This window comes from Papaver somniferum, chromosome 1 (assembly GCF_003573695.1).
Source record: "Papaver somniferum cultivar HN1 chromosome 1, ASM357369v1, whole genome shotgun sequence".
NCBI classification, from domain to species: Eukaryota; Viridiplantae; Streptophyta; class Magnoliopsida; order Ranunculales; family Papaveraceae; genus Papaver; species Papaver somniferum.
The window spans coordinates 244,743,088-244,768,698 of NC_039358.1; the positions used below are offsets into that span (position 1 = coordinate 244,743,088).

At 37.6% G+C, this 25,611-nt stretch overlaps 4 protein-coding genes across 6 annotated transcripts; all 4 read left to right on the forward strand.

Annotated features, from left to right (window-relative positions):
- Positions 1–17: 17 nt before the first annotated feature.
- On the forward strand, positions 18–707 carry LOC113275478 (DUF724 domain-containing protein 7-like). Its single transcript, XM_026524985.1, has one exon. The coding sequence runs from the start codon at positions 18–20 to the stop codon at positions 705–707; it is 690 nt and encodes a 229-aa protein (XP_026380770.1).
- A 12,489-nt stretch (positions 708–13,196) lies between these two features.
- On the forward strand, positions 13,197–15,175 carry LOC113339864 (1-aminocyclopropane-1-carboxylate oxidase homolog 11-like). 3 transcript variants are annotated; one of them, XR_003355169.1, is made up of 3 exons: positions 13,197–13,804; positions 13,953–14,051; positions 14,458–15,175. XR_003355169.1 is itself a non-coding variant. In XM_026585095.1 (3 exons), the coding sequence occupies exons 1-3, from the start codon at positions 13,590–13,592 to the stop codon at positions 14,475–14,477; spliced, it is 339 nt and encodes a 112-aa protein (XP_026440880.1). In that variant the 5' UTR covers positions 13,197–13,589; the 3' UTR covers positions 14,478–15,175. The 3 variants fall into 3 exon arrangements, 2 of the variants coding, with proteins under 2 accessions (XP_026440880.1, XP_026440873.1); XM_026585095.1 differs by having other exon boundaries at positions 13,948–14,051; XM_026585088.1 differs by lacking the exon at positions 13,953–14,051.
- Positions 15,176–19,102: 3,927 nt separating this feature from the next.
- On the forward strand, positions 19,103–20,095 carry LOC113275485 (pre-mRNA-splicing factor CWC22 homolog). Its single transcript, XM_026524992.1, has one exon. The coding sequence runs from the start codon at positions 19,103–19,105 to the stop codon at positions 20,093–20,095; it is 993 nt and encodes a 330-aa protein (XP_026380777.1).
- A 2,727-nt stretch (positions 20,096–22,822) lies between these two features.
- LOC113275493 (pre-mRNA-splicing factor CWC22 homolog) lies at positions 22,823–24,150 on the forward strand. The gene is made up of 4 exons (XM_026525007.1): positions 22,823–22,886; positions 22,961–22,971; positions 23,173–23,746; positions 23,828–24,150. Exons 1-4 carry the CDS (start codon positions 22,823–22,825, stop codon positions 24,148–24,150), a joined length of 972 nt encoding a protein of 323 aa, XP_026380792.1.
- Positions 24,151–25,611: the final 1,461 nt, after the last annotated feature.

Genomic DNA, 25,611 nt, shown 5'->3' on the forward strand with positions numbered 1-25,611 from the left:
GTACCAAAAAAACATCAATGGCATCAAACTCAAACAAAATCAATGGAAGACTAGTCTTGAAGACTCCATCATCTTCTTCTTCTTCTCCAAAACAACCACCAACACCATCACAGTCTCCTCCTCCTGGTGTTACCATGAAACTCCCACAAGTTAATGATCATAGGTCATCGTTTCTGTCTCCTGAACTCAAAATTTTCTATGATCAAGTTTTCACAGCACTACCACAGACACCTCATTTTAACCCGCTTGAGAATTTCAGGAGCATGAACATCAAAGAAGGAATCAAAGTAGGCTGTGACATTGCTTTCTTGAACCTGGTCATGAAATTTCACAACTTGGTTGATCCAAGTAGTTTTCTTAGTGATGAACAGAAATTTACAGAAGAATTCAACGAGTTTGAAAAACTGGGTTACGAGTTAAGTAAAATAAGAGAAAGATTCAATCTACTGAAGAGAAGAGCTGAGCAGGAAAAGGCTCTAAAAGATGAAGCTGAAAAATTAGAAAAAGAAAAGAAAGAGAGAGAAGAGAAAGTTGAAGAAAAGGAATTTCTTTTGTTGGAGTTAGCAGCAGAGACTGCTAAAGTTGGAAATGAAGTAAAAATGGAGAGATCAGAAATTGAGAGTATTGATTTCAAGAGGAGGAAGATTATGGAAACTTCAAACATGAATGAAAATGAGTTTAGAAAATTAGCTAAATTTCCATGGTAGTGTGATGGAGATGACTACTAAGTTTAGAGATTTCAGGTGTCTAATTAATTTTGGTCTTAATTAGTTGTCTAATGAAGCTGCATTGGGTAATTAGAAGTATATCCTAATGTGATGATCATGTCTAATCTGTTTTGGTTTGTGTGTGTTTTGTTCCATTTTTATTTCTCTTTCTTAAACTCTGATTTTTCTTATCAATTAGACAACTGAACTCTGTAAAACTGTGAGTACCGGTGGAAACTCCCGGCAAAAGAATAAACGAAAAATTTTGCATGAGAGAGGGAAGACAAGGGAAAATGGTTTGATTGGCACAGAAAAATAAATAAAGGCATTTATTTTTGGTTGTCTGCTTTCTACAATGAATGAGAGTTGGAAATGTATGTGCACAAAATGATAGTAATACTAGTGAAGATGCATGATGCCAAACTTAATTATCTCCCCAGCAACCAACCACAAAGGGGAAGTGAACAACTTCAACTGATTTCGGGTTGATTTCAACGTCATAGGATAGGATGAATAAGAATGAAACTGGTTTGAGATTTTGCAATTCAGGCTGCCTATGTATGTATACCGCTGTATATGTCAAAAATCTATAAACATGAGTCTGTATATTGATTTCAGACGGGCATACGTAGGTAGTACTTCTCTGTTTAAAAAATACCTGTTTCTCGTCTAGTCCCCTAGCTAGTCTATTTGTGCAGCTAGCCTAAAACAAATGACTAACTGCATAGGTATACAAGATAATTTTAGTTAGAAGACTTTCTTTGTGTAAGAATCCGATTTTGCATTCATGTTTAAGAAAAACATCCAGATTTGGATGCAACGGGTTGCAGATGAAGTTTTTAGTTTTTACAACCATCGGAGCAGTGCACCGTGGCTGGAACTTTATTAAAATATTAGAGTTAAAGTCTGGCCCCTAGCAGATCTGGACCTATACATACTAAAATAAAATAAAATATTGCACAGGTGTAAGAAGGTTATTTTTAGGCATACCAAGTGAAGACAAAAAAAAGGATGTCAAATAACAAAATCAGAAAGCCTCTTAACCAATTTTTTTTATAATGACAAATATGCCCTTTATATATTAGTGTTAATAATATGGATTAGTGATTAAAATTTTTGTTTAGTGATTAAGGTAATTTTCAGAATTATAAGGTTTGTTTGTGTAGATGATAAATTTTGGGAGAAATTTTTTTTTATTGAGAAAGAGAGAAGGAGAAGGAGAACGTGAGAATAAAAATTTCTTTATTCAATGGAGGATGAGGAGGGTCATTCTTCGTACAACTTCTCGACTCACTATTACTCCTCCTCGTTGTTGGATTGTATAACCTATAAGCTTTGGATCCATGCTTTATTCCTAGATGCACAAGGGTCTGTGATCGATCATCCAGCTTCTTAAGAGTTGCGGAATCAACTTTTGCGTATGCTCTGCATCCAAACGCTCTTAAATGGTCTAGGTTTGGCTTTCTCTTACGCAAACTTTCGTATGGAGTCATGTTGTTAAGAGATTTCGTAGGTATCCTGTTTATTAGGTATGTGGAGTGTCATACAACTTCTCCCCATAGATAATTAGGTACCATCATAGATTTTAATGAACTTCTCGTCATCTCCATTAGAGTCCGGTTTCTCCTCTCCACCACTCCGTTTTGTTGTGCTATATATGGTGTTGTGAGTTGCCGTTTGATTCCATTTGATTCACAAAACTAACTCTCCTCCTCTATCCGTTCTAAGCATTTTGACATCCTCTTTTAACTCCTTTTCTATCAGATTCTTGAATACTTTAAATCTGTCAAACGCTTCACTCTTTTCTTTCATAAGAATAAATGATGTGATTTTGATAGTGGTAAATAAAGTTGTCGTTCTCTCGAACTTGTGAAGGATTTTAGAAAATTGAATAAAAGTATTTCAAAGATAATAAGAACATACCAAGACTCTGGATTCCACCATTGATCAATCGAGTGATAAATTCTAGTCAATATTCATGCAAGTTTTCTTTTTAAAGTGATTCTAATATTTGCCTATGATAGATTTTTGAAGTAATAATTGTAATCACCAAGCATGAAACATCAAAAGTATTAAAACTAAGCATGCTCCATCAAAACGACTCATAACAACTCAATAAAAATCAATTATTCTTTTAAGTTCTATGCAAATAATCATGTAAATAATATTGCAATAAATAAATAAAATAGAATTATACCACTTTTCATGAAACAATGGCTTCCTCCGTCGCCTTGGCTAAGGTGTTTAGCTTCTCATATTAATCACTTGCTCAAAATACATGTTTTATAGCTCTAAAGTTGATTAAAAGAAGTAAAAAACACAACAGAAAAATCGCAACAGCAGTTACTGTTGCGAAGGCGCTGTTGTGCCGTTACAAAAGAAGATTTGGTAATGGTCTGTGAAGCGCTGTGGCTTATTATGCTGTTGCAAATCAGTTTGAAGAAACTGTTGCGATGATGAACAGCCCGTTGCGAAGATGAAGAAACCGTTGCGACTTGGATGAAGAAACCGTGGCGTTTTCTTCGTGTTCTTGAAGCTCGTCAACAGCAGCAGAAAACAGAGTTCCTGGAATTGATTGTTCTCCTTCTGTGGCTCTCCAAAGTCTCCTAAATTCTTCGCAACCCTTCTATGTACCCTAAGCAACCTATTTATACACCAAAGGGTCATTGAATCCCTCCAAATTCGCGTCGAAATCTTCTCTTTCTTCCTTGGCAGTCACGGCAGAAATTGTTTCCCAAAATCGTTTCACGCGTTTTCGATTTCTCCCACTCATCTAAAACTCTTCCTTAGATATATATGAAGCTCTAGGAAGGTTTATCTTCGGTTTGTCACGTTGGAATTCTATTCCAACTCAAACAGGGCACAATATTCCTTATTGGACTGTGATAACTTCTCTAGGATTTTCCAGCCACTTCTGGCCCTTCAAATCACCCCCATTAGCTTCCTCTAAGTCCAAGTAGTAAGCCCAAACATTTCCAGCCCTTTAATCGCACCAAAACTCTATCGAAATTTGATCGAAATCTTTGGCAGTAGAGAGAAAATATTTCCCGCCAATTTTCTGTTTAAAACGTGAAGAAGGTATGCCCCCTAGCCAGTACTGTTCTCCCTTTAGCAGCTGCCTAGAAATGGGTTACCCCTTAGTAATTAGGTTACCCCTTATCCAAAATCAAGGGTCCGTATAACAATTCTTCTAGGACATTTTCCGCACTTTTTCTGGGTTCGCTCCGGGGTATTTCTGGGGCACTTCTGGTACACTTCTGGGGTGCTTCCGACACTCTATCAACGGAGGTCCAAATGCCGTATTTTCAGCCAATTTCGCCGCAAAACCTTATTCTTCTAAAAACACCTACAAATAAATAAAATAACCAAATAAGTACAAATTCGAGCACTAACAATATATACAATTGAGTTACATTAGACACATAAATGCGTCTATCAATAGACCACATGTATCTTGAGAAGTCATCTATAATAACAAATATGTATTTGTTATTTGAAAGGGTCTGTGGTGTAATGGGACCACATAAATCGGCGTGAAGGAGTTCTAATGGCTTCGAAGCTCTGAATGTCGTTGATTTTGGAAAACTTTGGCGAGTTTGTTTCCCAACTAGACATGATTCAAGGATTCTTGATTCATCGTTTATCTGTGGCAGTCCTTGAACCATCTTGTTTTGAGACATCGCCTTTGTAGTTTTGAAACTTATGTGTCCTAATCTTGCATGCCACTTCCATGTCTGATCTTCAAGACTTACGTTTAGACACATTGGTTTCTCAATCGTAAGACTTATCTTGTAGAGTCTTTTCTGTGATCGTGAGACTCTAACCAAAAGCCTTCCACTGGGATCATGAACAGTTAGATAGTCTCGCTGCATTCTAACATCACATCCAACTTCTGTAGCTTGTCCCAGACTCAGGATGTTTCTCTGTAAGTTTGGAATGTAATAGATGTTTGTGACGAGCTTCTGTTCTCCGGTCTTGCTTTGAAATATGATTGATACTTTCCCTTCAATCTCTACAGAAGAACTATCTCCAAATTTTAATTTTCCTTTGATTTTATCGTTGAGTTCTCGTCTAGTCCCCTAGCTAGTCTATTTGTGCATCTAGCCTAAAAAAATGACTGACTGCATAGGTATACAGGATATATAGACGAGTGATGCTACGCACACCGGGGCTGGGAACCGTGGGAATTACCGCGTCTCATAGCCCCTGGGATTCATAGGACCTTGTAGGAGGTGGGCTATGAGTCCCACGGTGGGTCCCACATTTTTTTTGGTGAGGTACGGTGAGATCTATGGGATCCCAGCCATGGTGAGTGTAGAAATATCGATAATACATAGAGCGAAACAACATGAAATGCAGGTAGTAATGGCACTTGTATGGGAGGAGCCAAAGAACTGCTGGTCACTAGGTAATATACCATTACTTACCGGATAGATGTTAATTCATGGTTAATTAGGAAGCAGGTAGCTAGATAGATTGAATTAATGGGACATATGATGAGTACTAGGTTTTGGTTGTGTGGCTGGAATGGACGGAGAAAGAAATGTGTGTGCGTGGGATATTAAATTTCAAAGTTAGAAGACTTTTCTTTGTGTAAGAATCGGATTTTGCATTCATGTTTAAGAAAAACATCCAGATTTGGATGCAACAGGCTGCAGATGAAGTTTTTAGTTTTTACAGCCATCAGAGCGGTGCACCGTGGCTGGAACTTTAGTAAAATATTAGAGTTAAAGTCCGACCCCTAGCAGATCTGGACCTATACATACTAAAACAAAATAAAATATTGTACATGCGTAAGAAGTTTATTTTTAGGCCCTTTTGGCTGCGATTGTATGCTTGTATGTTGATGATATGCTTGATACAAACATAGATGTGATTAATTCCATTAAAAACATGCAATGAATGAGAAAATTGACTTGAAAGACTTGGGACCTTTTGATGTAATCTTAGGGATAAGGATTAGAAGATAATCAAACATTTATAGTCTTAGTCATTCTCATTATGTTGAGTTGTGCTTAAGATATACAATCAGTTTGATTGTAAGTCTGCTTGTACTTCGTATAATTATTCTTGTAGTCTCAAGGAAAAATTAGGGTAATTGAATATCTTAACTTGAATACTCAAGAGTTATAGGATGTCTGATGAATTTAATGAGCTGTAAGAGTCCAGACATTTCCTATATTGTAAGTAAGTTAAGTATATATACTTGTAGTCTAGAACAAGAGCATTGGGATGCGCTTAGTAGAGTATTATGGTACCTAAAATACTCTATTACCTTTTTTTTTATTTATGAAAGATATCTTATTGTCCTTGAGGGACTTTGTGATGCAAACTGGATAGTTGACTCAGAGGAGTCTAAGTCTACGAGTGAATATGTTTTCACTCTAGCAATAGGGTTTGGTTTTGGAAGATTTTCAGACAAACTAATATTGCTCAATTCATTATGGAATCTGAGAGTATTGCGTTAGATAGAGCACGAGAGGGGGTCGAGTGCCTAAGATGCTTTTTAGAAGACATTCCTCTCTGGCATAGGCCTGTGCCAGCTACATCTATACATTATGTTAACCAAGCTATAATAGTTAAAGCTAAGAAATAACTAATCTTAATCGGCGTTATTTCCATTGATTGGATAAATTCCAAGGAGAATATCGCGCAACCTTTGACGAAAGGTTTGTACTAAGAGATAGTTAAAAATGCATCGAAGGGGTTAGGGCTTAAGCTCATATATTAAACTTGCCATGAAGGATACCCAACCTTGTTGACTGGAGATCCCATGATCAAGGTTTTGAATGAGAAACTAATTTGTGGTGGGTAAAGGTAAACACTATCAGAGAAATTCATTCTATGTCCCTTCCCTATGGTGTAGACGTGATAGTGTGACTGCATGTGGAGGATGACTTTTTCATAAGTCTTAATGAGTTCTATAGTTTCAATTTAAGATTGAAGTGGGGTGTAGCATTAAACACTCTTGATGAAATTCACCTATCTGAATGAGGAAGTGGGTCGTTTCCTATGATAATATGAGCTGATTCTCTAGAGCATTCTGAGAAACAGGATACGTCCAGGGCCAAAACGGACAAAACGACACAAGCTTGGAAACAACCTTGGAGATATCATGTGTGGTTATTATCGTGGATTACACCAAACGCTAGCAGTTCAAGACATCACGTTCATTGTCTAGCAAGTAGTTCCAGTAATATCTCACTAAGCAAAGGTTCATCCTTCAAAACCCCAAACAAAAAAACAAACACATATTAGCCCTAGAAGTCGAAATCAAAATCAAAATTAAACCCCTAAATAAACAAATCCAGAAGAAATTATTAAAAAACCCAAAACATACATTGAATATACGGGTTTGGTCATCGAGTCTCCTAGAAGAAGCAAGAATGTTATTAAGAGACATGTTATCAAGCTCATCTCTCATGTCTCCTCCTCCTCCTTCAATGTCCAATTGCAGCATCAGATGAAGAACCCATTAATCTCTACAAATTATAAGTAAACAGCCGCCGCAACTCAGAGAAGAAGAGCGAATGACCTTGTTTGAACGTTGTAACCCTCATTGTGATAAAAGAAAGAAGAGCGGAGTGAGCAATAAAGGGTTGTTATAGAGAAGGCGAACCCGATATATCGGGTTTTTAAAACAAAGGAAAGATACATATTCAACCCGCCATCTTTATCTTACTACGAATAACAATCGATTATTGGATTGGGAATAGCCTACTACTCGGATAAGTGCTATCCCTGTACATTTGGTTCCCCTTAGGGGCGCTCGAATTCCGAGTTACCCGTATTGGCTCAGTCAGTGTTGCTGGCTGGGGGATGTCGTGTGGATGCCATTGACATATTATATGGCATATACGCCGTTCTATTACACACGTATTTGCATTGTGGGAGGTTTTTTTTGATGTCACGTCATATGTCGTGTTATAAGTTGCGTGATGTTTGTGTTCGTTTATTGATTTTAGTCCCATATTATGAAGTAGTGAGCTATTGCAGATCGGGAAATTCCCCTCATATAACATTAGAGGTTGAGGTGCTCATTTAACAAAAAATTGCACCAAGTGTGCTGGGAGGTTAGAGGACAAAATTTCCCTAACCAACCACGCGAAGGGGGAAGAGAAGAAAATCACTACGACCGTCATCGTAGAGAAAAGGGCGTAAAAGAGAATCCCTAAACGTGAATCAGCCAAGAAATGATAATGAAGGTGCAAGGAGACATCGCAAAAGGGAGGGTGGCGAAGAGCGAGTTTTACAAGAGGAACTAAGGCAAAGTAGGGAAGGCGAGAGAGGTAGATAAGCTGGTGCAAGGAGACAGCGCAAAAAAGCGAAGAGCGAGTTTTACAAGAGGAACTAAGGAAAAATAGGGAAGACGATAGAGATAGATAAGCTGGTGCTGAGAACTTAAATCGTACAATAGTAAGAGAATTAGATGATATGAGGGCAACGATGAATAACCAGAATGGCGTAGGATAAAAAATGCAATTGGAGGAAGCGATCGAGGGCGATCTCCATTCCCATCGAAGATCTTGTATGCTAAGATACCTTTAAAGTGCACCCTACCTACTTATAATAATATATTTGATAGATCAGGGATCGTAATCAACAAAATAAGGCTCACACTCTTTCAATGGGAAGGCTATGATGCAGCATTGTGCAAATATTTTCCGGCTAGCTTAACAGGGGAGGATCTTGCATGGTTTGGAGGTTTAGCAGAAGGGTCAATTTCGTCATTCGACCAATTAAGAAGGGCATTCCTTGAAACCTACATCAGTAACATTTCATTGACACCAGGCATATAAACGATTTTCAACTTGAATAAAAGATCGGGAGAGAGTTTGCGAAGTCTGACAACGCGATGAAGAAGAATGTGTAGCGAACAAGCAGGGCGAATCTCTGAAAGAAACTTGATCCTGGGATTCATAAACGCGCTATGAGCAACAGACTTGTTGCATACTAAAATATTCATTAAAAATGACAAAATAAAGAAGAAGAAATCGTGCGAGTATCAGTAAGAACATATCACGTTAAAGGAAAAGAAGAGAGATAATCTTACAACCAGCTACAGTCAAATTATGTGCTTCACGTCTTCTTTCTCGACCAATTAATATGGTAGAAAACATTTCCCAAGGAGAATATATAGGACAACAAGAGAACAACCAGTAAATAAGAAGTTGCACTATCAAGTAAGGATATGGAGTGGTTCAATAGGTAATTCAAGATAATCAGTACGGAGATAGTAGTCAAATATGATACAACGGTTAAAAGGGAGGTTACAATGATCAACGAGATAGACATCGTGATCATAGAGGAAGATGGAACAGTTACCAAAGTTTGGTTAAAGCGAAGATCCAACGCACAAGCATTCTAAGAAGTTAAACTTCCATCGCTCAATACACTAGTGGAAAAAAAAATCTGGGAAATGGTTATATTATCAGAAGAAGTTCAAATTCCACCAAATTTAGGGGTGGAACCCCCACCTAGAAGGCGCGACAATGAATTATGAAAGTACCATTGATTTCACGGTCATTCGACAAATGATTGTTGAATGGCTAGTTTTACTAAGGATGCCACACATAAAAAATACTTCACAGTTAGAGAAAGTCTTTCTATCTATTCTCGTAAATATGATTCATTGGTGTTTCAGATTATCAGTTGATGAATGACAGCATGTGGTTGTTTTTCTTATACGCATTTTAATGACCTGCCCGCATCAACCAACAAATGTCCAAACTTTAGAATCACTTGGGAAGTTCACTTGGGGTATATGCAGGGTGGTTGGGCATTGAAAATTTCATGTATGTTGAAATCCATATAATCTAGCTGATATCTCATAGGGTTTGGGTGTATATTATTGTTCCTTGCCTTGCATGTGACAGTTTAATTACTGAAAAACTCTCTGTAGGTTTCTAGACTCTTCTTACAAAGCATATTATTATAACAATCTTTCTTGCCTTGTCTGTGACATTTATATATTCTATATTTATGTTAGGCAGTGATTGAAAATATGGCCACCATAAATAGTCTATTAGTTTACTTATTTGTTAGTATTATTGTGGTTGTTCAATTGTTGTGATGTTAAAAACTTATTTTCGATGGAAGGTACACCATTCTCAAGTATGCGTCAAGTTCATCATCATCAGATAGTTTATCATTTTGTTGTTTAATCAATCATTTATTAGTTTATTTTGTTGTAACCAAATCGTAGAACTTACTTATCTATGAAGACTTATATTGGTCTTAACTGGCTTAAACTCAGGATTTTAATCCTTTCTAGTGTTATCTAAACTTAATCAATCAATAAATGTTAAATGGAAAGATTATTTGAATGTATGAGTGAAAGTTTAATTTGATTCTCATTCTCATTTGATTTGAATTTCATTCTCATTTGAGATTTATTTGGTTCTCATTTGGGATTCATTCAGGCCAGACAGATTCAGTTAACCAATCTAAATTCTTTTTTTATATATTAAAATCTATATCTATGACCGACCTAGGTCAGTCATCATCCCTTGACCGTTAAATTCGGTCGTTGATATAAGATTTTGAGTGACCCACAGAGCCACATCATAGATGAAAAAGACGCTCAAAAAATGATCCTTTCCCGACTGCCAAAGCAAGTCATTTAACCTGTATCTATGACTTGCTTCGACGGTCGCGAAACTACTGTTTTCCACTAGTGGTTGGTTACTTTATCAATTATATATAAATAATGTTTTTCTTCAAGGTGATATTGAAGAAGAAATCTATATGAAATTGCCACTCGAATTTTCCCGTAAGGGGTATATTATGCTTGCAAATTAAATGAATCACTATATGGCCTTAAACAAGCTTATCGATAGTGGTTTTCAAAATTCTCTAAGACCCTTATACAACAAGGTTTTACTCAATCCACCGCTGATAACAATCTTTTTATATATAAAATGGGTTATGTTTTTCTTTTTGTTCTCGTTTGTGTGGATAATATAATTATCACCATGAATAACGAAACATCGATTTCCAATCTCAAGACATTTTTGGAAAAATCTTTTTCAATTAAAGATCTCGGTAAACTTTAAATATATTTTAGGAATTGAATTATTTCGTTCAAATTGTGGTATATTTTTATGCCGACGAAAATATATTCTCGATATCTTCAAAGACGAGGGATTGACAGGGGATCGTATTTATGATTTCCCCATGAAGCAGCAACTTTATCTAAAGTCTAATGATAGTCAACCTATGTCTGATCTAACTCTCTTCCGTCGCCTCATTGGTCGTCTATTATATCTTACGGTTACACGACTAGATATCACATATGTTGTTAATACTCTGAGTCGATTTATGATTAATCCTCACAAAGCTCACATGGATACCGCAAATCACATCCTCCGTTATATAAAAGGTACTATTGGAAAAGGCATTTTCTTATCTTCTAGTAATACCCTTCTTTTAAGTGGATAATGTGATTCTGATTGGGATGGTTGCGTAAAAATTCGAAGATCCATCACAGGCTATTATACTATGCTTGGTGGTAGTCCTATTACTTGGAAAGGTAAGAAACAAGTAACAGTTTCCCGCTCTTCTGCAGAAGCGTAATATCGTGCTCTTGCCACACTTACGTGTGAACTTCAATGGTTAAATTATATCCTAAATGATCTTAGTATACCTCATCCGGACCAATTTCTGTGACAATCAAGCTGCAATCCATATTGCCGAAAATCCAGTTTTTCATGAACGAACTAAACATATTGAATTGGATTTCCACTTCATTCAAGAGAAAATAATTTCAAAACTAATTGCACCATATTTCTTCGCTCCATCGATAGACTTATCGATATCTTCACAAAGCCGCTAGGAGCTGAAGTACATCGCCGGATAATTTCCAAGTTGGGTGTGGTCGACCTTCCTTATTCCACGCCCATTTAAAGGGGAGTATTAGACTTATAGAGTCAAAGCATATCATTTAGTCTTGATATGCTTCCTTATTTAGTTCTAGACTTATTTTTTTTTCCTTATTTTCTTGTCAATTATCTTTTCTATAATCACGTATATGAGTGACTAATATAATTATATAAGTTACTCCTATATTTTAGTTATTCTTAATTGTAAATCGTATATAATCATTCTCTATATAAATCAAAGTCTTTATCACTGTTTTCCATATAGTGAACAACAACTAGATTGTGTCATTAGATTTGAAATGCATGGAGCCAAGGTCACCAACCACAAAAATAACTCTGTGTGCGTCATGAATGGAGGACACTTTTTTTTGATAATAAAATAAGATTTTATAAATTAAATTAAACTAAAGCACTGCCCATTACATAAAGCTTGAAAGAAATTATCCTTGTCACATTATGACATATTTAAGATAGAGAAGTTCGAAACTGTAGAGCTCTTAATACCGTTAGTAAGAGTATCTAGTATCCCTATGTTATCTCTACTAAGAAAACAAGAAACACAATTCCTAAAACAGCTATACATGGCTTGATAGACTCTCATTATTTTCTTTCCTCTCAATCCTAAGTTAATATTGAAATATTTAAGTGGCTAAAACGCAAAAATGCAATCCCCAACAAATATGATATCAGGTATAACTTTTAATATTAAAGCCCATCCAATTGCATCCTTGAGAGCAATGCACTTTGCCTTCTCAGGTCCAGTAGTCAAACCAGACGATACTCTTGGATGTTGACATTCCCCGTTATCATCCATGAGGATTGAGGCAGATCCATATCTACATGTAAAATGATCAAAAGATGCATCAATTAGTATAATTTTCTTATTCTTTCTAAATAAACGTTGTCAAATCAGCACGATTATCCGCAACAGGCATCTTGTCAATCAATGAACCTCTTTTTTCAATTTAAGAAAGCTGGAAGGAAATATCTTTTACAAGCATAACTGAATTTGGTCTAAGTTTCTTAAATATAACATTACATCTATGTTTATAAACAGACCACATAAAATGTGCTGCTTTTCCTACCAAACTTTCATTATAACTCCGAAAAAGATAATAAATCCATCCCTGCATGGTAGTATAGTTAGATACTGCAAGTAAAGGAGTTAAACCAAGTCCAAACCACATTGCAGTAAAAAAAATGACAGTTTATAAAAAGATGGATTGCATCTTCATTCTGACCGCAAGTGCACAAACAATAAGAGGAAGAAGTTTTCTTGGTATATCTTGCTAGTTTACTATTAAAATGCAAAGCATCAGAATATAAAGTTTCCAAATGAATAATTTTACTCTAGGTTGACACTTTAATTTCATAATTTTTTTTCCAAATTGGGTTTGGATCACCTAATTCCTTAGTCAATACCATGTATACTGATTTTACACTAGGTACAACATTCTTAGTATGTAACCACTTAAGCTCATCAACTTTTGCATTAGGCACAGGTAAAATAAAAATTATCTGGTGCAAAATAAGAAATTAGGATACCAATTTTCCAATACCCATTATTTGTAATTAAATCCTTAATTCATAGGTGTTTCTTCTTCTATGTTTTCTGATCATGAGCATCCAGTCGATTAAGTTTTAATAACTCTTGTTAACTCAGGTAAGCCAGGTTTACAAATAAGGGATATTAATGGCCATTGGATGCTTGTATCGCTATGGACGCTGGTCTCTCATGCCCGGCAAATCTAAGCGGTTCGGAGATGAGTGCAGCAGGTCACGGAATTGAAGCTCCAATACTTGTGGATGACTTTATGCAAACAAGGCACCGATTGAACAACTTCATAACTGGAAAATCCTACTCTGAAATGAGGAATTCGTTTCACTGATCCATGTTTTGGTATGAATAGTTGAGTACACAGAGTATATTACTAAACTGGGAGATACTCTCGCTGAGTTACTGTCAGAGGCTCTTGTGCTGAAACGAGACCACCTCAAAGGCATGGATTGTACAAAATTCTTATCAATCCTAGCTCAGTATTATCCTGCATGCCCAGAACCAAAACTAACTCTGGGTGCACGTAAGCATACAGATCCAACTTTTTTCACTGTTCTTCTCAAAGGCCAAGTTGAAGGCCTCCAAGTGTTTTACAAAAATCAGTGGATTACTGTCAAGCCTCTCCCTGGAGCTTTATTAACGTGGGTGATCTTCTGCAGGTATGTATCTCTACGCAGCATTTGTCAGGTGAAATTTTGCTTGGGAAGTGTTAAATTTGCATATGCACAGGGGTGTTAGTCGCCCATGGGCGCCTGATATGTACTGATCAAATTATGTGTGTTTGCGTGTGTGTGCCGCATAGAGTAGTTTCAAGTGGGGTTGGACCAAGGAAATCTGTGGCTTCACTTTTTGCAACCAGTTTTGTCAAATCTACAAAGCTTCCTATTGAGGAACAACTTCATAACTGTATGCAAAAAACAAGATCTTCTCATGGGCTAAACCTGTTATTGTTTTTCCGATGTTGTTTTGGATGATATCACTGTTAACTGGAGATCGAAGTTTTTTGATGCTCCCTAGCTTTCTGTAAATTAGCTTTGTTCTGTCTCCTTCGAGACATTTTGGGCTTTCCTATCCCTTTGTGTTTTATTTGGTGTCTGCACTTTTATAGAGTTTCCTTTTGATTTATAAAATCTTTATCTTTGCTGAGCAAAGAAAAAGACAGTCCAAGCGTGACGACCTTCACGGGGTCCCTAGCTTATGGACAGATTTTATTTTGAACATGGAAAGGCATGCCATTGATGTAAGATGTAAATATTGTTCCGACTTGGTTTTCCTGAAGTTTGATTATTTTGTTTCCACCACTTTTATACAGGTCATCAGATCGATCGATGAAATGCTGTTACGGGATCTCTGAAGCCATCGGTGAAAGAGGAGGAAGCCAGAATACAAGTTGTAAACCACTGCCACCGTCAAAGAGGTTGCGTCTTGAGGCTCAAAGAATCCTCAAAGAACGAGTTCAGGAAATAGCAGACAAGAAAAGGCATTAAGCTGAAGTTTTGCAGCTTGAAGCAGCGTGAAAGTCACATGCAGAGCCAAGATAGATAGATAGCCCTTGTGAAGGAGGCATAGGGATGAGGATTGGATGGCTGCCAGAGGTTTCATAATGAAACTTTCATTCGTCCACTCCATCCCCATGCATGACTTGCACCAAAGCTTGGTTTTGTTGTACGGACCTGGTTGGACGGCTTCCTAGGATGTGCAATCAACAAATAAGGCAATGCTACTTTTCGTTACTGTCGACTTTCTGAATACAAAAGGGAAGACTGAATTTAGTTGATTATTGTATGCTTTTTCTTTCACTGGTAAAAGTTTGTTTGCTTTGAAACCTTTCAAAATGAATTGGATAACAGTGACAACCGCTCTTGTATGCATAATTTGCAGGAATATATATATAAAGGAGCCGCATTTTGCAGAGTAATCAAAAGAACTGGAGTTGCATGTTCTTCCATTACCGTGATTTCTACTGTATGTTTGCCATCATTATCCTAGATTTTGTAATTTGTACGAGCAATTGAAAATCTGGAAGAGATGAGTAGTCTAATAGTAATAATAATTTTTCCATAGATAAAAATACTAACAAACTCTTGTTTTCAATTAGCTAGTGTGAGATTAAAATTATGTTGTAACAAAGAATCTACTCCTGGAACAAAATGTAATCTTGAAAGGTGGCATCCCAAGCAGTTGTGACACTGAGCTTCGTTCTGAGGTTTGCATATTGAACCTCAAAGGTCCGGTGTGCGACTATCAGAAACTGCGGATTTTTGCTCCTGATGTACTCGTAGCAGTCTCCACTGCCTAAGACCTGCGACTGTTATAGACAGATCTGTCAATAAACGAACACAAATGGTAGACAGATTTTGTAGAAAAAAAACTGAAAAGAAAGGAACAGAGGAAGAGTTTGACCACATACCCATTTTGCTCTATGTCTGCCAAAATGACAGTTAAGGTCCCTTGTGTACTTCAGCAAAATTGATAGCCTTTTCCGTTGAGTGTCAGTGAACCTATCCGTTGAATAATCATTGTTTTCTATTTTGCCATCGACTATGTAAGTACAGTCCTTGAGCACGGGATCGAATTCGTCGTCCCAATGGGTGTTGCCAGGGAAAGGAAGTCCTTGATCAAATGCGGTCTTCAAGTTTTTCAGAAATTTTTTCCTTCTGAGTGTCCAAAAAATCACACAGTAGTCTAATGAACTCGAGGCATTACTTGGAATTCCACGAGATAGGTTGGGTCTTGATTGATAGAAGAGGTGAACGTAAGAAGGCATTGCAGAAATTTTCGCTCAAAACTGTTTCATAAAGTTCTGACACCTGAATGATGGGTGATCCGTCAACAGTCCTCTTCCTGTGAAACGAATGATATGTAATTAGTCCCCTAATCCATGAAAATTGAACAACTACTGTGCACTGATTCAGGGATTTTTAATGGGCTGTAACTGAATTTGGGCCGAAGTTGTATTTTATTTGGAAGCATTTTTTGGGTACCATGGTTTTTTTGGGACCATGGTTTTATTTTGGGTAAAGACATTAGAAGTAAATTTAGGTCACCCCATATCTACATATTTATTTAATACCTAAACTACCCTCATATTTAGTTTTAGGTTATGATTAGTATGATTAATAATAATTAGTTACTTTATTACAAAAAAATTAGTTAATGATTAGTAATGATTAGTTACTATATTACAAAAAATTAGTTAATGATTAGTATAATTAGTAATGATTAGTATAATTAGTAATGATTAGTTACCAGTAAGAAATTCGGTTACAAAAAATTAAAAAAAATTCTTGCGATCAAACCGAACTATATAGTTCGGTTACAAAAAAAATTCCCGAATTTTTACAATCAAACGGAACTTAAAGTTTGGTTTCCCAAATTTATTACCAAGAACCGAACTTAATGATTAGTATGATTAGTAATGATTAGTTACAAGTTCGGTTACAAAAGATTAAAAAAATTTCTTGCGATCAAACCGAACTATGTAGTTCGGTTACAAAAAAAAATTTAAGACTTTTTACATCAAACCGAAGTTTAAGTTGGTTTCCCAAATTTATTACCAAGAACCGAACTTAATGATTAGTAATGATTAGTTACCAGTAAAAAGTTCGGTTACAAAAAATTAAAAAAAATTCTTGCGATTAAACCGAACTATGTAGTTCGGTTACAAAAAAAAATTAAAGACTTTTTACATCAAACCGAACTTTAAGTTCGGTTTCCCAAATTTATTACCAAGAACCGAACTTAATGATTAGTTACGAGTAAGAAGTTCGGTTAGAAAAGATTAAAAAAATTTCTTGCGATCAAACCGAACTATGTAGTTCGGTTACAAAAAAAAATTCAGAATTTTTACAATCAAACCGAACTTAAAGTTTGGTTTCCCAAATTTATTACCAAGAACCGAACTTAATGATTAGTATTATTAGTAATGATTAGTTACCAGTAAGAAGTTCGGTTACAAAAGATTAAAAAAATTTCTTGCGATCAAACCGAACTATATAGTTCGGTTACAATTTTTTTTTTTTTTACAATCAAACCGAACTTAAAGTTTGGTTTCCCAAATTTATTACCAAGAACCAAATTTAATGATTAGTAATGATTAATAATGATTAGCTACCACTAAAAACTTTCCCAAAATTTTGAAAACTTAATGATTCATATGATTAGTTACCAAAAATTGAAATTTTTATATATATATGGTCATTAGGTTAGTTTTAAATCAAATTAGGTTAAGGATAGGTTAGTCATCTCTACACATTATGACACCCCTTATAATGATGGGGAAGGTGGCCTAATAAGACCATGGTCCCAAAAAAAACCATGGTCCCAAAAAATGCTTCTTTATTTGGATTCAAAGAAAAAAAAAAAGAAGAGGAACTTACCATTTGGCTTTCATCCTACAAAACAGGTCTCTGGCTTCGTGGCAGTTAGGAGCACCAGAACAAAACTTCTTAATGATGGTGCGGAGTTTTCTCATATCTTCTTTTTTTTCTGTGTTACGTTGGGAATGAAAATGGATTAATATCATGGTGGATTTAATTTGATTTGAGAGGGATAAGTAAAAAATTGTTACTTACTTTTCTCCTGATCCTTGTAGGCAGTCTAAATAGGCCGAAATTCGTTCATCAGTTTCACCACTACTTCGTCCCCAGGAAGCACTTTGAGTGTGATGGTATCTGGAGCAAGGTTAACGCATGCGTAACCAAGTCTGAAGGCTCCGTCTAACCCCTTTGTTAGCTGTTCTAAAACGTTTATGAATCTGCAATTGGGCCTAAGAGGACCCGTTCCATCAACTTTACTCCGGCCCAAATACCTGAAAGGCCTTTCTTGTTCGTCTTTACTCAAATAGGCAGAGAGAGTTAGATCGAAATTCTTGTACAACTGGTATTTCTTGAAGCCATCATCATCATTAGTAGTAGCAGGCATTAAATGCCGAAGGATATGTGGATGGTTTAACTGTTGACGCTTCGGAGTTGTTGATTTGTGGATACTGATCAAATTACCTCCCATCATACCTTCATATATACCCCTGTTTTCGTCTTTAACAAAGCCCGTGAAAAAAATATCACCGAAATTATGAATCTTCAAACTGATTCCTTTCTTCTCCATTAATACTAATCTCAGCGAAAGGCATAGTTGATAAAAAAGAACAACAAAGGCTAAGTTGCACCAAAACACGCTGATCGGTAGTGAATCAGGATCAGAGAAGCAGAGAAGAGACTTAAACTCAAATAAAGAACAAGAAAGGCGAAGAAGTTGCACTAAAACACTCTGATCGACGCAATCAAGAAAAGAACTGCAGAGGGAGGCACAAACTCAAACGGGAATGAATCAAGATCAGAGAAGCAGAGAAGAGGCTCAAACTCAAATAAAGAACGAAAGGCGAAGAAGTTGCACCAAAACACTCTGATCGACGCAATCAAGAAAAGAATTGCAGAGGGAGGCACAAACTCAAACGTGAATGAATCAAGATCAGAGAAGCAGAGAAGAGGCTCAAACTCAAAAAAAGAATGAATGGCGAAGAAGTTGCACCAAAACACTCTGATCGACGCAATCAAGAAAAGAATTGCAGAGGGAGGCACAAACTCAAACGGGACTGGATCAAGATCAGAGAAGCAAAGAAGAGGCTCAAATTCAAATAAAGAACGAAAGGCAAAGAAGTTGCACCAAAACACTCTGTTCGACGCAATCAAGAAAAGAATTGCAGAGGGAGGCACAAACTCAAACGGGAATGAATCAAGATCAGAGAAGCACAGAAGAGGCTTAAACTCAAATAAAGAACAAGAAAGGAGAAGAAGTTGCACCAAAACACTCTGATCGACGCAATCAAGAAAAGAATTGCAGAGGGAGGCACAAACTCAAACGGGAATGAATCAAGATCAGAGAAGCAGAGAAGAGGATCAAACTCAAAAAAAGAACGAAAGGCGAAGAAGTTGCACCAAAACACTGTGATCGACGCAATGAAGAAAAGAATTGCAGAGGGAGGCACAAACTCAAACGGGAATGAATCAAGATCAAAGAAGCAGAGAAGAGGCTCAAACTCAAAAAAAGAACGAATGGCGAAGAAGTTGCATCAAAACACTCTGATCGACGCAATCAAGAAAAGAATTGCAGAGGGAGGCACAAACTCAAACGGGAATGAATCAAGATCAGAGAAGCAGAGAAGAGGCTCAAACTCAAAAAAAGAACGAAAGGCGGAGAAGTTGCACCAAAACACTCTGATCGACGCAATCAAGAAAAGAATTGCAGAGGGAGGCACAAACTCAAACGGGAATGAATCAAGATCAGAGAAGCAGAGAAGAGGCTCAAACTCAAAAAAAGAACGAAAGGCGAAGAAGTTGCACCAAAACACTCTGATCGACGCAATCAAGAAAAGAATTCCAGAGGGAGGCACAAACTCAAACGGGAATGAATCAAGATCAGAGAAGCAGAGAAGATGCTCAAACTCAAATAAAGAACGAAAGGCGAAGAAGTTGCACCAAAACACTCTGCTCGACGCAATCAAGAAAAGAATTGCAGAGGGAGGCACAAACTCAAACGGGAATGAATCAAGATCAGAGAAGCAGAGAAGAGGCTCAAACTCAAAAAAAGAACGAAAGGCGAAGAAGTTGCACCAAAACACTCTGATCGACGCAATCAAGAAAAGAATTGCAGAGGGAGGCACAAACTCAAACGGGAATGAATCAAGATCAGAGAAGCAGAGAAGATGCTCAAACTCAAATAAAGAACGAAAGGCGAAGAAGTTGCACCAAAACACTCTGATCGACGCAATCAAGAAAAGAATTGCAGAGGGAGGCACAAACTCAAACGGGAATGAATCAAGATCAGAGAAGCAGAGAAGAGGCTCAAACTCAAAAAAAGAACGAAAGACGAAGCAGTTGCACCAAAACACTGTGATCGACGCAATGAAGAAAAGAATTGCAGAGGGAGGCACAAACTCAAACGGGAATTGATAGACGCATTTATGTGTCTAATTTATCTCAATTGTATATAGTGTTAGCACCCATTTTTGTACTTATTTGGTTATTTTATATATTTGTAGGTGTTTTCAGAAGAATAAGGATTTGCGGCGAAATTGGCTGAAAATGCGGCGTTTGAACCTCCGTTGATAGAGTGCCGGAAGCGCCCCAGAAGTGTACCGGAAGTACCCCAGAAATACCCCGGAGGAACCCCGAAAAAAGTGCGGAAAATGCCCCAGAGGACACTTGCTATATGGACCCTTGATTTTGGATAAGGGGTAACCTAATTACTAAGGGGTGACCCATTTCCAAGCAGCTGCTAAAGGGACACCAGGTCTGGTTAAGGGGACACCACATTCAAAGTTCAAATAATGGAATTTGGCGGGAAAACTAAGTTCACGTCTGATAATTCTCTGTTGGATTTCTGGGCAGTTTTGAGGGAGATTAAATCCCTGAAATCAATTGGGCTAGGCCTGTTAAGAATAAACAGATCGTATGCAAGTGATTTTATCGATCAACTTGGGCTGGAATGGCTGGGAGAAGCGATCAAAGTCCAAACAGAATACGTGTTCTCTGTGAAGTTTTCAAATATATTTTTAGAGATTCTGGGAGAGTTTTACGTTGAAGTAAAGTGTATCTAGTCTTGTTTAAGGATTAGGAGAAGTTTGGAGCGTAAGAAATTGCCAGAAGACGCGTACAAAGCAACAGAAAAGAGATTTCTCTCTCAACTGCACGTGAAGAAAAAAGGGAGATAAACTCGGATTTAATCGAGTAATTTGGACCCTATTGGTATATAAAGGCTGGTGGGAAGTGAGAGAAAGTTTTATCAAGAAGTTTGGGGAAGTTTAGAGACCACAGAGACGCAGCAGAGAGGCTGGAAGACGAAGAACAGGAAGCTGCAGGAAAGCTTCCTGCTGCTGCTCGAGGAGGAAGAAAAAGACGAAGAACGGACCCTCCAGGACCGTCGTTCTTCAACAGTGCTAGCAGCAGTAGAACTGCGTCGTTCTTCAACAGCAGAATACAGCGTCGCTTATCAACAACAGCACTAAGGTATCGTTCTTTTATGGACGCTTAAAGAGGGTCGTAGTTTCACTGTATTATATTTTTCACTCTTTTAATCATATTTTGAGCATCAAGTATGTATTTTGAGAACATGATTATCATGAGTAGCTAAACCCCAATACTGGGATGATGGAGGAAGTTGTTTTTCAGCCATGTGGTTATTTAAATAATTCTTAATTCACTTTTTGCACCGATTTTAATTGATTTATGATTTCAATTAATTACTTGTGATTTTGTTTGATGGAACATGCTTAGTCCTAGGGATTCTTGATGTGCCATGCTTATAATATACAAGTAATATTTTATGGAATCTAATTTGGCAAAGATAGAGTTAATACTTGTTTTATTTTGAGCTATAATCGCCTAGGATTATTTTCTGAGCCACTTGAATATGAAACACATTGGAATCCTGAGTCCTGGTTCCTCTTGATCTTGTGACAATTTTGTACATATTTTTGTTTTTAAATCTATTCAAGTCCGAGCAACGAATCCGTATTTACCGCAAATTCGAAATATTACAACAGGAATGAATCAAGATCATAGAAGCAGAGAAGAGGCTCAAACTCAAATAAAGAACGAAAGGCGAAGAATTTGCACCAAAACACTCTGATCGAAGCAATCAAGAAAAGAATTGCAGAGGGAGACACAAACTCAAACGGGAATGAATCAAGATCAGAGAAGCAGAGAAGAGGCTCAAACTCAAAAAAAGAACGAAAGGCGAAGAAGTTGGGATAAAACACTGTGATCGACGCAATCAAGAAAAGAATTGCAGAGGGAGGCACAAACTCAAACGGGAATGAATCAAGATAAGAGAAGCAGAGAAGAGGCTCAAACTCAAAAAAAGAACGAAAGGCGAAGAAGTTGCACCAAAACACTCTGATCGACGCAATCAAGAAAAGAATTGCAGAGGGAGGCACAAACTCAAACGGGAATGAATCAAGATCAGAGAAGCAGAGAAGATGCTCAAACTCAAATAAAGAACGAAAGGCGAAGAAGTTGCACCAAAACACTCTGATCGACGCAATCAAGAAAAGAATTGCAGAGGGAGGCACAAACTCAAACGGGAATGAATCAAGATCAGAGAAGCAGAGAAGAGGATCAAACTCAAAAAAAGAACGAAAGGCGAAGAAGTTGCACCAAAACACTGTGATCGACGCAATGAAGAAAAGAATTGCAGAGGGAGGCACAAACTCAAACGGGAATGAATCAAGATCAAAGAAGCAGAGAAGAGGCTCAAACTCAAAAAAAGAACGAATGGCGAAGAAGTTGCATCAAAACACTCTGATCGACGCAATCAAGAAAAGAATTGCAGAGGGAGGCACAAACTCAAACGGGAATGAATCAAGATCAGAGAAGCAGAGAAGAGGCTCAAACTCAAAAAAAGAACGAAAGGCGGAGAAGTTGCACCAAAACACTCTGATCGACGCAATCAAGAAAAGAATTGCAGAGGGAGGCACAAACTCAAACGGGAATGAATCAAGATCAGAGAAGCAGAGAAGAGGCTCAAACTCAAATAAAGAACGAAAGGCGAAGAAGTTGCACCAAAACACTCTGATCGACGCAATCAAGAAAAGAATTGCAGAGGGAGGCACAAACTCAAACGTGAATGAATCAAGATCAGAGAAGCAGAGAAGAGGCTCAAACTCAAAAAAAGAATGAATGGCGAAGAAGTTGCACCAAAACACTCTGATCGACGCAATCAAGAAAAGAATTGCAGAGGGAGGCACAAACTCAAACGGGACTGGATCAAGATCAGAGAAGCAAAGAAGAGGCTCAAATTCAAATAAAGAACGAAAGGCAAAGAAGTTGCACCAAAACACTCTGTTCGACGCAATCAAGAAAAGAATTGCAGAGGGAGGCACAAACTCAAACGGGAATGAATCAAGATCAGAGAAGCACAGAAGAGGCTTAAACTCAAATAAAGAACAAGAAAGGAGAAGAAGTTGCACCAAAACACTGTGATCGACGCAATGAAGAAAAGAATTGCAGAGGGAGGCACAAACTCAAAGGGGAATGAATCAAGATCAGAGAAGCAGAGAAGAGGCTTAAACTCAAATAAAGAACGAAAGGCGAAGAAGTTGCACCAAAACACTCTGATCGACGCAATCAAGAAAAGAATTGCAAAGGGAGGCACAAACTCAAACGGGAATGAATCAAGATCAGAGAAGCAGAGAAGATGCTCAAACTCAAATAAAGAACGAAAGGCGAAGAAGTTGCACCAAAACACTCTGCTCGACGCAATCAAGAAAAGAATTGCAGAGGGAGGCACAAACTCAAACGGGAATGAATCAAGATCAGAGAAGCAGAGAAGAGGCTCAAACTCAAAAAAAGAACGAAAGGCGAAGAAGTTGCACCAAAACACTCTGATCGACGCAATCAAGAAAAGAATTGCAGAGGGAGGCACAAACTCAAACGGGAATGAATCAAGATCTAAGAAGCAGAGAAGAGGCTCAAACTCAAAAAAAGAACGAAAGGCGAAGAAGTTGCACCAAAACACTCTGATCGACGCAATCAAGAAAAGAATTGCAGAGAGAGGCACAAACTCAAACGGGAATGAATCAAGATCAGAGAAGCAGAGAAGAGGCTCAAACTAAAAAAAAGAACGAAAGGCGAAGAAGTTGCACCAAAACACTCTGATCGACGCAATCAAGAAAAGAATTGCAGAGGGAGGCACAAACTCAAACGGGAATGAATCAAGATCAAAGAAGCAGAGAAGAGGCTCAAACTCAAAAAAAGAACGAATGGCGAAGAAGTTGCACCAAAACACTCTGATCGACGCAATCAAGAAAAGAATTGCAGAGGGAGGCACAAACTCAAACGGGAATGAATCAAGATCAGAGAAGCAGAGAAGAGGCTCAAACTCAAATAAAGAACGAAAGGCGAAGAAGTTGCACCAAAACACTTTGATCGACGCAATCAAGAAAAGAAGGGGGTTTTCAGGGACGCTCAAAATGATGAAAAAGAAAAGTCGACAAAATAGCAATTAAAGAAAGGCCCGGAGATTGGAACCCCAATATCCTCATTGACAGCATTGGAGGAAACTAAAGAGATAAACATAGCCACACAAGGAGAGCCAAGGATGGTCAAAGTTGGAACATTGTTGGGAGAGCAACAAGAAAGGGCGCTACATCAGCTATTGAAAGAATATGAAGACATTTTCGCTTGGAAAATGAGTGATATGCCTGGCATTGACCCAAAATTGGCCTGCCACAAACTCGCCATCAAACCAGGAATGATCCCGTACAGGCAGAAGTTACGAAAGATAACACCAGAATATCAACAAGCAGTAGAAAAGGAATTACAAAAACTGAAGGAAGCGGGATTCATACGAAGAGTTAAATATCCAACATGGATCTCAAACATGGTGATTGTACCAAAAAAGAATGGGCGGGTACGCATATGCATAGATTTCACCAATCTGAACAAAGCTTGTCCAAAGGATAGTTATCCCCTTCCAAGTATTGATCAACTAGTGGACGCAACTGCGGGACACGAGCTGATGTCATTTATGGATGGTTATTCCGGATATAACCAAATCGCAATGGCGGAGGAGGATCAAGAATATACTGCATTCTTTACTCCGTGGGGAATATACTGCTACACGAGAATGCCATTTGGATTGAAAAATGCAGGGGCAACGTATCAAGATTTCATGGATGCAAATTTCAAAAGATTCATCGGGAAAACACTTGAAGTATATGTGGATGATATGCTGGTCAAAAGTAAGGAAATGAAGAATCATTTCTCTGATTTTCGGGAAATATTTGATCGAATGCGGGAGCTAAAAATGAAGGTAAATCTTGAAAAATGTACCTTTGGAGTTACCTCGGGAAAATTTTTAGGATATTTGGTCACAAAGCGGGGAATCGAAGTTGATCCGGAAAAGGTGCGGGCGATCCAACAGATGCCATCACCAAAAAATCTTAAACAGGTCCAAAAACTCAATGGAAGATTAGCAGCAATAAAGAGATTTCTGGCCAGGTCATCAGACAAGTGCAAACCATTTTTTGATATACTCAAAAAGGAAAGCAAATTCGCATGGACAACAAAATGTGAAGACGCATTCACTAAGATCAAAACATATCTGGCATCAATTCCGATACTACAAAGACCCGAGCCCAAAGAAGTGTTAACATTATATATCACAGCTACGAGCAATGCAGTGAGCGTCGTATTAGTCAGAACCAAGGAAAGGGAAGAAATACCGATCTACTACATCAGCAAAACATTCGGTCCCGCAGAGCGGAATTATACAAAAATGGAGCAACTAATCCTAGGACTACTTTTTGCAACACAAAAACTGAGAACATATTTCTTAACTCACACAGTCAGAGTGCTAACAGTTGCTCCACTTGAAAATGTACTCAAACATACTCAGAAGGTTGGGCGCGTAGCAAAATGGAATATCCAGTTGGAACAATTTGATATTGTATTTGAGCACAGAACTG

Bases quoted from the DNA above. Each gene is read 5' to 3' on its own strand.
- LOC113275493 (XM_026525007.1), top strand. From the start codon at position 22,823: ATGGCGAAGAAGTTGCACCAAAACACTCTGATCGACGCAATCAAGAAA. The intron at 23,747-23,827 runs GCTCAAACTAAA...AAAGAATTGCAG, and splicing joins ATCAGAGAAGCAGAGAAGAG to AGGGAGGCACAAACTCAAAC.
- LOC113275478 (XM_026524985.1), top strand. From the start codon at position 18: ATGGCATCAAACTCAAACAAAATCAATGGAAGACTAGTCTTGAAGACT.
- LOC113275485 (XM_026524992.1), top strand. From the start codon at position 19,103: ATGAAGAAAAGAATTGCAGAGGGAGGCACAAACTCAAACGGGAATGAA.
- LOC113339864 (XM_026585088.1), top strand. From the start codon at position 13,590: ATGGATTGTACAAAATTCTTATCAATCCTAGCTCAGTATTATCCTGCA. The intron at 13,805-14,457 runs GTATGTATCTCT...ACTTTTATACAG, and splicing joins ACGTGGGTGATCTTCTGCAG to GTCATCAGATCGATCGATGA.